Source organism: Rhincodon typus, chromosome 20 (assembly GCF_021869965.1).
Source record: "Rhincodon typus isolate 14 chromosome 20, sRhiTyp1.1, whole genome shotgun sequence".
In the NCBI taxonomy this organism is placed as follows: Eukaryota; Metazoa; Chordata; class Chondrichthyes; order Orectolobiformes; family Rhincodontidae; genus Rhincodon; species Rhincodon typus.
The window spans coordinates 21836782-21846781 of NC_063351.1; the positions used below are offsets into that span (position 1 = coordinate 21836782).

Consider the following 10000-nt stretch of genomic DNA (forward strand, 5'->3'; position numbering starts at 1 on the left):
CCCATTCTGAAACTAATGGCTCCAGCCAATAACTTCTCTCTATCTTGCATTGCCGAACACACATTCAGCATCAGACCGGATCGTCAACTACCACCATCTAAAGGCATCATCAACTATTTACAGATTATTTTCTGGCTGATGTCACAATTCTACGTGAGTTTGGTGCTTTTCCACAGTTGCTTCAAGTTGCAAATGACACCATGTGTAATGTGACTTCAAGGCTTGTGAACAAATCAGTTGCCACCATACATGGGTGTAATGGTATGCATGCTGAAATACAAATGACTTGGAGAATGAAAAGTTTAGGATAAACTGCTGGAACAAGGAGGAGTGTGAGGGTTAGAAGGCTCTCAGCAGGAGGCCATATTCAGCCAGAGTGTTCAGGGTGGAATTCTAACTGAACTTAAACAATGAGAAATGGGAGAGATCTTTGCACTTCAGCAAAGAAATCCTCACTGCACACATTAGCACTTTGCATGCATTGCCTGCCAACTCCACTGTATAGCAGAACCAAAATAGATTCCATTCATTCAATGTCCAATTGGTTTGCATCATGAACTGCATAGCAAATCATGCAGGTCAAAGCAGAGTAGCCTGGTAGCATTCATAGGGACTTCATCTCATAGCAGTTCGCTGTGCCAACTCCAGTTGAGTAACCGAAGTAAACCAAAGGCTGGCTAGTGGGCAACAAGGCCTACCTTTCCTTCTTTCTTGTACCTGGGATGCGGACGTCACTGGTTAGACCAGCATTTATTGCTTAACCCCAGTTGTCCTGGAGAAGGTGGCGGTCAGCTGTCTTCTTGAACCGCAACAGTCCACGTGGTGGCAACAGCCACAATGCTGTTAGGAAGGAACTTTCAGGATGTTGACCCAGCAACAAAGAAAGAACAGTGATAAACTTTGTAGTCAGGGTGGTGGATGACTTGAGGGGAAATTGTAGGTTGTTGTGATCCTGTGTCTCTGCCATTGGCATATCTATGTTGTAGAGATTGTAGGTTTGGTAGATAGGTGTTGTTGAAGCAGGCTTGGTGAGTTACTGCAGTGCGTCTTATAGATCATACACACGACTGCTGCTATGTACTGGTAGGGGAGGGAGTGAATGTATAAAGTGGTAGATGGGGTGCCAATCAAGCAGGTTGCTTTGCCATCAATAGAACAGAGCTCCTTGGTAGTTTTTGATGCTGCACTTATTCAAAGAAGTGGAAAATATTTCATCACAATCCTGACTTGTGCATGTATGTGACAGGCATAGGGAGTTAAATTCAGAATTCACTTCAGAATTCCTATCTCTGGCCTGTGCTGAAAACATGGCTCCATTGTACAACTGATGCATATGTTTCCAACATTTATACAATGGTCCAAATCCAAATCCTATGGCAAGAAGCTGGTCGGACAGCATTGTCTGCTCCCAAACCAACATGGACAGCATTGAGGTACTATTTAGTCAATACCAGCTCAGTTAGGTGGGCATGTAATTTGTAAGCCTAATTCTGTCCTTCATAGCAAATGCTCCTCTTGAAACTCAGTCACAGCAGGAAGAACGCTTTCGAGATGATGTCTTCAAAGCATCCCTGAAGAGATTAAACCTACCCAATGTCTCTTGGGAGACCATAGTTTGTGACTGACAAAGGTGGAGAATGTTCATTCTAGAAAGCACCAAACACATAGAGAGTCTTCATCAGCAACATGCAGGAAGGCCGATGAGTCCAAATATCACCGTCTGCAGCTCAGTGTTAAATTTTTCTTCTCATCATTCCTCTGAAGCCCCAAGGGAAATCTTGTTATGTTAAAGGGACTATATAAATACAACTCCTTATTGTTGCTGGACTTTGAAAGGGCAGTCAGCAGGACAATGCTGGTAGGCATGCACACAAAATGTTCATGCTTATGCCAAATTAAGTTTGTAAATTGGGAGCCATGGGATCGGGGGAGGTGAGATGCAAGAAGGGGATTAAGTATGAGAATTTTGTTTCCTTTCACAGGATGTGGGTGTCACTGGCTATGCCAGCATTTATTGCCCATCCCTAAATGTCTTCAAGAAAGTGATGGCAAGTTGCCATTTTGAGCCACTGCAGCCCTTGGCATGTCAATGCACCCATAGCACTGTTAGGGGAGTCCCAGGATTTTGACCCAGCATATGTGAAAGATGGCGATGTAGTTCCAGTCAGGATGGTGAATGACTTGGATGGGATCTTGCAGTTGATGGTGTTCCCATTTATCTGCCGTCCTTAGTAATCAAGGTTTAGTAGAAGATGGTGTTAATGGGGCCTTGGTGAGTTGGTGCTGTGCTTTTTGTCGATGTACATTAGGATAGTTAATGTCTTCTAGCATCTTTTGTTCATATTTGGACCAAGGTGTAATAAGGTCTGGAGCAGAATAGTTCTAGTGGAACCCAAACTGAGCAGGTTATTGTTGTGCAAATGTCATTAGGCAGCATTATAGACTACCACCTTCCATCAGTTTGTTGATGATTGAGAATAGATTGTAGGAGCAAATTATTGCAGATGCTGGAATCGGTAATGAAAACAAAAAATGCTGGAGATCACAGTGGGTCAGGCAGTATCCATGGAGAGAGAGCAAGCTAACGTTTCGAGTCTGGATGACTCTTCATCAGATTGATGGGTTGGATTTGTCTGGATTTTGTTGACAGAACATATCTGGGCAATTTTCCACATTCCCAGATAGATGCCAGTTACGTAGCTGAAATGGAATGCATTGGATAGGGACATGACTATTACTGGAGCACACGTCTTTAGTACTATTGCTGGGAAGTTGTCAGAACCCACAGCTTTTTCCAGTGCCCTTACATCAAGTGAACTGAAATGGCTGAAGAATAGCATCTATGATGCAAAGGCTTCAGGAAGAGACCATTGTTGTATAGGGACATCTCTCTATCTTGTAGATCACTTTCACTCAGATCACCAGTGCCCGCCAGCCCAAGCAGCACACTGTGGGGTCACCAGCCAAAATTTTGGTGTTGTGGACTCCAATGCAGGAATGAGTACCAATGGAGCACTGAACAAGTGCTGACAGCTGCAAGACTTTAAATCTAGTGTTTTTTTAAAAATAGTGGATGAGGCCTAAAACTGCCCAAGCCTGAATCCCATCCTAAAGTACCTACCAGGAGGGTAAGTATTTTTGACTTAGAATTCCCCGTGGAATAAACAGCTTTCTCCCTGCCATTCTCATCAGTCTCTCACCCCTCCTCTAGGACCCCTCCCACCGTTGCTTGCACAGGCACTATGTCCCCTCCCATCCCTCCTCATGGAGTCATAATGAGAAACTAGTTGGGAAGCACTGTTCTCGTGTATTATCCAAAACTGTGGAAGCCTGCTCTTTCCACGATGTACCTTTGCTCACTCATTCAAATGCCAGTTTCTTTTCAACCACACCTGCCAACACTTGCTGCAGCTGCTAGGTGCCCCCTTGAAGAGGTACAGGCTAGCTGTAAATGGTACAGACCAACGCTTACTGGTATAGGCTTCTTTTAAGTGATGGTAGTCAATCGCAATATTGGCTCCCTGCTGATGTGTCCAACCAGTCAACAGAGAGATTTGTATTGACTTTACACAGAGATCATTCAAGTAAGCAGCTGGCATGAAGTTGGCATTCAGCTTGCATTGCAGTCAATGTGGTGTGGGTTACTACAGCATCCATTATGATCCCCACCCCAGATTTCAGAAGCTGTTCAATTTATTCCCATGTTGTTTGGTATAAAACGAACAATTTATAAAATTGAAGTCATTTATTTATTTATTTTCTCCCCTCTTTAGACTGCCCTATGCCACGCACTCTTTCCTGATTGAAAGATTGGACAAGTGATCTATTTGCAGGGTTCTAACAGTGACTGTATGCAATCAGCTCCAAGAAGGTACAGGAGAATGGCCTGAGTTAAATACCTGCCAATTTTCCTTACCTCCACTTGGCATCTCACAAACAACCCAGCTGAAGCCAAAACCTCTGAGTGGAGCATCACACATACATATCTGCATCCTACGTTCATTCATGAACCTGCTATCTCATTGGGGCCCACCTGATGCAAAATACATCAAAACAATTTCTTACATATAAAATAATGGTAGAAATAATTAACATGAATCCATCAAGCCAGATGCATTAATAATAATGCCCTTCAATTCAAAATATAGTCTAATTACTTTGTGAAAAGTGTTCATTTAAAAGAAAACTCAATTCTTTAAATTATTGGCATTTGATTAAATAAATTCCTAATTTCTTTGTCAAATACCATTAATATCAATCTCTGTTTAATGCATGAACATACCTTTGATTGTTCTTTATATTAGTCTTGTAATAGTGACTTCTTTGACAAGTGAAGACATAAAGACTTAAGAAAAATATATTGCTCAACGAATAACATGAGGACAAGAAAATCTTAAAACTTAATAAGAGTACTCTTTGAATTTTGATTTTATGCTGAAGTCCTAGGTCTTGGACAGAACTGTCCTTATTTGAACTTAAGTGATTTAACTTTAAAGAGTGGCATTTTGTAAACAAAGCAGTTTGTAGATTGTCTTACAGTCAGTTGGGATTTCAATGGCGAGTATTGCTAGAGCGGTATTTTTCCTATATGTTTAAACTTATTTTTTCATTTAACAGGTTGGCAGAAGTCTCTGTAGTGTTTTTTACCCTGTGCTATTTTGTCGAGAACAGATGGTACCCAACACAAATTTCTACATTTCTTTCCGGAGGAGGCTACTATTCGTTTAAAAAATGATGTTCTTATAGATAATTTTCATTCTGCTAAATCACATTTCTGTTTTAATTTACCTTGTTTATACACTACAAAGCAGCAGAGTTAACAGATCTATATGAAAATTGAAATTTGTCTCAAAGTAGAAAGTTTTAACTGCATTGTGAATAGACTATTCATTATGACGGAATACAATATATGCTTGGAATCAGAGGTAGTGAGCAATGAACTATACTATGTGATTATGGTTTTTTTTGAGAAAGGTGTCTGTGGCTAACTACACAAGGAAACACTGTAATCATTTTGAAGAATAACCAAATATATTAGCCAAAATGTCTGAGCAGAACACTGTTATAAAATTCTCACTGAAAAAGGCAGTAGTGTTACCATTTTTCATGCATCTCAGATACATAGCATTGGTGATATTGATCCATTGATGTGGAGCAGAAGGTCAAACCTAGAATGAGTGGAAATGTCCTCTTTGTCTCACTGACGACTAAAAGAAGCATCAGTCACCAGTGATCTTGTGGTCGACAGTGGAGACACTAGTCACTAGAAGGACTTTCTTGGGTCTCTTCAGTTAATCTGTCTGCTTCTCAGAAGGTTTAACTGGACTTAACTGGGTGTCAGAACCTAGGCAATCATTTTGCTGATTTCACTACCTCAGCACCTTTCTTGAGGTGCACTACAGGAGCCAGCAGGAATATTGTATTCTTTGTTTAGTGCTGAACTGCACACTTTTCCTCAGTAAATGACCTACATAACATGACAAATCAAAGATGGCTACAATTTGACATATTGGTCTGGCTTTCATATTCTGGAAATAATCACCTTATCATCCTATAAGATATGAATTATTACCAAGGTGTTAAAATTTTTACTTTTACTGAACGTTATTTTGTCAAATGAATATATGGTAAAAAATGAATACGTATATGTATTTCTTTTGTTTTTTTAATAGTCATGCATATGGACAATGAATATAATTTTAGGATAATGTTATTGCTATATATTGTTTGAATATCCAATAATGCTTTAAATAATGAGCAAAAACAATGAAGGCAACTCAAAGCCTTAGTAAGAATCAAAAGAGAGAATGTTTTATATCAGATCCATGTCCATGCAAAACAAAGATTTTTCTTAAGCCTTCCAAGAATCATAAATATATTAAAAAATGTTTGTGCAAATAGATTTACATAACTTCTGTCATCAGCAGCTCCATCCTATAATGTCAGCATTATTTATACTTCAAAGTCAGAACATTCCAGAGCTTGCAACATGCCACCACCAGGTTGGAACATCTGACCCTGACACAATGTCCATGCTCTGTTGCTTGAGAGTAGTGATTCCAAATTTTGTAGCTCATCACATTTAGGTGGTTAGAACTGAATGTCCTTACATACAGAACATGTGGCAACTCCACTGTTGGGAAAGGCAGTTTAAACTCATGTTTTTAAAAAAGCCTGTTATTTTTATCTGCATAGTTTTCTGCATTAAGCTTTTAGGATATCAGTTAATGTAGGGGGTTATATTTAAGGGACATTCTAAATCATTTCAGTAAACAGTTACTTGAAATTTTTTTTTGAACTTTAAAGTAAGTGATAGAATTTCCCAACTACATCACACGGAAGCACACTCGAACATTTCAAGCAGGGCTGTGCATTTTGTATGCTTTCTGTAGCACTTACTACTAAGAGGCAGCTGGAAGAGAAGTCTCTATCCATCATCAACCTATGGCCAGTCCCTGAATGTGGATGCAGAATGAAACTCTTTCACTCAAAAAAGGAAATTCCATTGACATACCACGGTCAATCACCATCAAAATGAACTTGAGAGGGCTTAATTTACACTGATTGAAAACACTTTCACTATTCATATTCATTCCTTTCTTTTCAGATGCAAAAAAGTTCATTATTAGTGATTAAATGGAAGTGGAAAATTGACCTGGGATAATTTACCAACAGAAAGCAGGAAAGTCTGCTGATTTATTAAAGAGTTTGTGGTAATTTCAGAATCCTTACCTCCTTTCATGAGAACCCATTCTCAAGTGAGGTAATTCTAATTAGATAAACTAGTTAATCAATATATCAATAGATCAATGAAACAGCAACCATTTAAATGAGTAGCTTGAGGGGTATTTTAGGGCCTGATAATGGTGAGTAGAATATTCACATGAATTGCATTCATTTGTTAACATAATAGGCAGATTAAATTGTAATTAGTGTGGCGGGTTTTTAAGAGACAATTATAAGAGAAAGCTTTTACGGAGGCTGCATGAATGACAGGTATTTATAGCGACTACATAAACTGTTCTTGATAGGAGCATCTTATTCTGGCATCACTCCACACTCTCAGCAAAGACAGTTTAATTTAACTGTAAAATAAGGCCCTTGTATTTCTTTTCAGCTCATTAAGGTGTCAGCACTTTGTCGACTTTTCGCGCAATGCTGTAACTATCCCCTAACCGACGTGTTCTTTTATTCGCAGGTTGTTATATCGACAACAGTTAATGTCGATGGCCATGTACTGGCTGTCTCAGACAACATGTTTGTACACAACAACTCTAAGCATGGCAGGCGGGCTCGCCGCCTTGACCCTTCAGAAGGTACGGCCCCTTCTTATCTGGAAAATGGTAGGCATACACATTTTACATTGTGCCTTATGATTTGTAGAAGCTTTTTTTTACCCCCCATTACATCTTACGTTTCTATTCTTTCAGTGAAACAGTCTTCAACTTACGTTTACATCCAAATACATTTTACACATCATTGGTCAAAAAAAGTATTTTCAACCAAGTTAGTCAACACCACCATTTTACTTTATCTCCAGTCTGTTTACTTCCCTGTCTCCCAAATTTCATTTCCAGCAACATATACTTTCCAGCGAAACCAAATAATTCTTTGGAATCTGGGATCATTTTATTTTATTTTGCTAGCAGCTTCTGCCATTGCTTTCATTTCTTTCTGGCAATCGTCTCACCATGGTCAGCAGCATAGAACTCCACTTGCAGGTTGGATTTGTAAGTTACAGTGATGGTAAAAAAAACATGATCAAATCTGTAAGGAATTTACTGTGAGGTCAGTTTCCTGTTTCTGGGCCCTGCTGTTGGAGATGAAAACTGTGGGGTTTGCATACGAGAGAGAGAGAGAGGAAAAAAAGCACAAAAAATATTTTTCTTCCAACCAATTACACATGACTGACTGACTGCCTGTTTTGCCTGCAAAGGAACAGTAGAGTATGGAGAGAACTTGGCGGGGGTGGAGGGGAGTGACTTTGAATCAGAGCATTGCCAAAAACTGAAGTATAATGGACTAAAACTGAATCTCTGCCTGCTCTAGTTGTGTTTGATGGGAACTGCAAAGTAACAGGAAGCAATGACAGATTGGAGGGAAGAAAAAACACTTACATCGCCACGTTTGATAAGAGTTGTGGTTTTTTTTGAGGGAGAGGAAAATATGTTGGAAATAAGAAAGCAGCTTCTTAAATCTTTCAAGTGTAACAAAAAAGTGAATAATGTTCTTTAGGACAACACCAAATGCTGTATTTATTCAAGACTTGCTGAAGATATTTGATTTTAATAAATAAGTTGGGCTGTTAAATTGGCTAGAATGAAGTGTTGGAGATAATGACGTGCAACAATCAAAGCCTAATACATAAAATCATGGATCCCCTGAATGAGATGTGTTGGTAAATGTCCCAGATAACAAGGTGTAGAGCTGGATGAACACAGCAGGCCAAGCAGCATCAGAGGAGCAGGAAGGCTGACGTTTCAGGCCTAGACCCTTCTTCAGAAATGTCCCAGTTTGCTTTGGGTCACACCAATTCAAAAGATCTCCGGCTGCATTGGTCTGTATTGAATGTGCTATCCTCAGCCAGGGCAGGCAGGTTTAACTGTTCCCAAACTAGGAAAAGGTAAACATCTATTGTTTTGCGCTGTTGTCTCAGGCAATATGTTTGTGCAGAACAGTTCTAAGCATGGAAGGCAGATGTGTTGCCTCGACCCTTCCATAGGTACAGGCTGCTGTTGCTTCTTTTCTATTAACCTCTATTGGAAAGCACATACATGCTATGTTGCCCCAGTGGTCACATAACCTGCTAAAATTCACTGTCTGAGCTCACAGTTGTCACCTGTGTGAGATATCCGAGGGCTGCTGACAACCGAGGGAACCCCACCTTAAGCTTGAGTCACTACCTCTGAGGGTCAGTGTCAAGAGGGACTGGTTGGGGTCTTGATTTTTTTAAAGCTGCAAACGTTTTTATTTATTAAAACAAAGAAAGGAATCTTCATTCTTGTCTGTTGTCGCAGTAGTTCACTCAAGTGAATTTTGTGCATCCATCATAAATATTGTTTACAGTACTCTATTTTATAAATTCAGATTTAAAAAAGTCTTCGTGGCTTGTGACATGTTGTTTATCTGCTTTGTATCTATTGAAATAGGTGTGTGTTTTGCCTAGCAACCAAACACTAATGAGGCCCTCAATTAAAAAGGCTGGATCTTATATCCAGGCCTATTCTTCCCTCGGGATGCAACCAGTCATATTATGGGTTAAAGCAACCATGCTTGCTGTTCTGATGCTAAGGCTTCTAATGAAACCATCAACAGTACCAGCAGTAAAAAAGTGAAAATTCAAACTTCTGTAAAAAGTAAGAAAGCAGACAGCTGAGTGCCACGAAAATAAAATCAAGGTACCACCTTTATCTAAGATCCGGGCCTAGTGTGAACTTTAAAGTCTTTTTAATCAACTCACTTGACGTTTACAGTTGGACATCTTTTATATATAAATCTAAGTGCTTGAAAATAAGATGGGCTTCTTACAATTATTCTTTAACTTGATCCTTTAAAGTTGCAAACCAATTATCCATGAACTGAAAGATTCACTAAAATTTACCCTTAAACTGCTTGCTGGGTGGGATGTTTTTAAAAACAAAAGCAAATCAATGGACCAATTTAAAGCAGGGTATTCAGTTATAAAATGTAATTCCACCCTACACGGGCTGAACAGTTTCTGCTTGAAGAAGACAGTATGCTTTGAATTAGCAACACAGTTTTTCTCAGAAAGTCCTCTGTGAAAGCTGCCGATATGTGTCTGAATGCAGCTTCTCTTTGCTAACACCTCATTATCCAATCATCTAATATTCACCAGCGGTATATACACACTCGTAGACCGTTTCCAAGAGAACTAATTCCCCCTGCTGCTGCTGTTGCTGTGGTGGAAGACTGCCATCGAATCCTTCAGAGCTTACAAAATACAGATTATTTACAGTTGCTGAATACAGCTGATGAGGAA

At 39.5% G+C, this 10000-nt stretch overlaps 1 protein-coding gene across 4 annotated transcripts in view; it reads left to right on the forward strand.

The window, feature by feature from the left end:
- Window positions 1-10000, forward strand: part of ebf3a (EBF transcription factor 3a) — a 138860-nt gene that overhangs the window by 96496 nt on the left and 32364 nt on the right. For 3 of the 4 annotated variants that reach the window (XM_048609096.1, XM_048609097.1, XM_048609099.1), the window contains exon 8: window positions 7199-7343. In XM_048609096.1, the coding sequence (XP_048465053.1) occupies window positions 7199-7343 (145 nt within the window). The remainder of the gene's footprint in view (window positions 1-7198; window positions 7344-10000) is intronic. The other variant, XM_048609098.1, reaches the window with a different exon arrangement.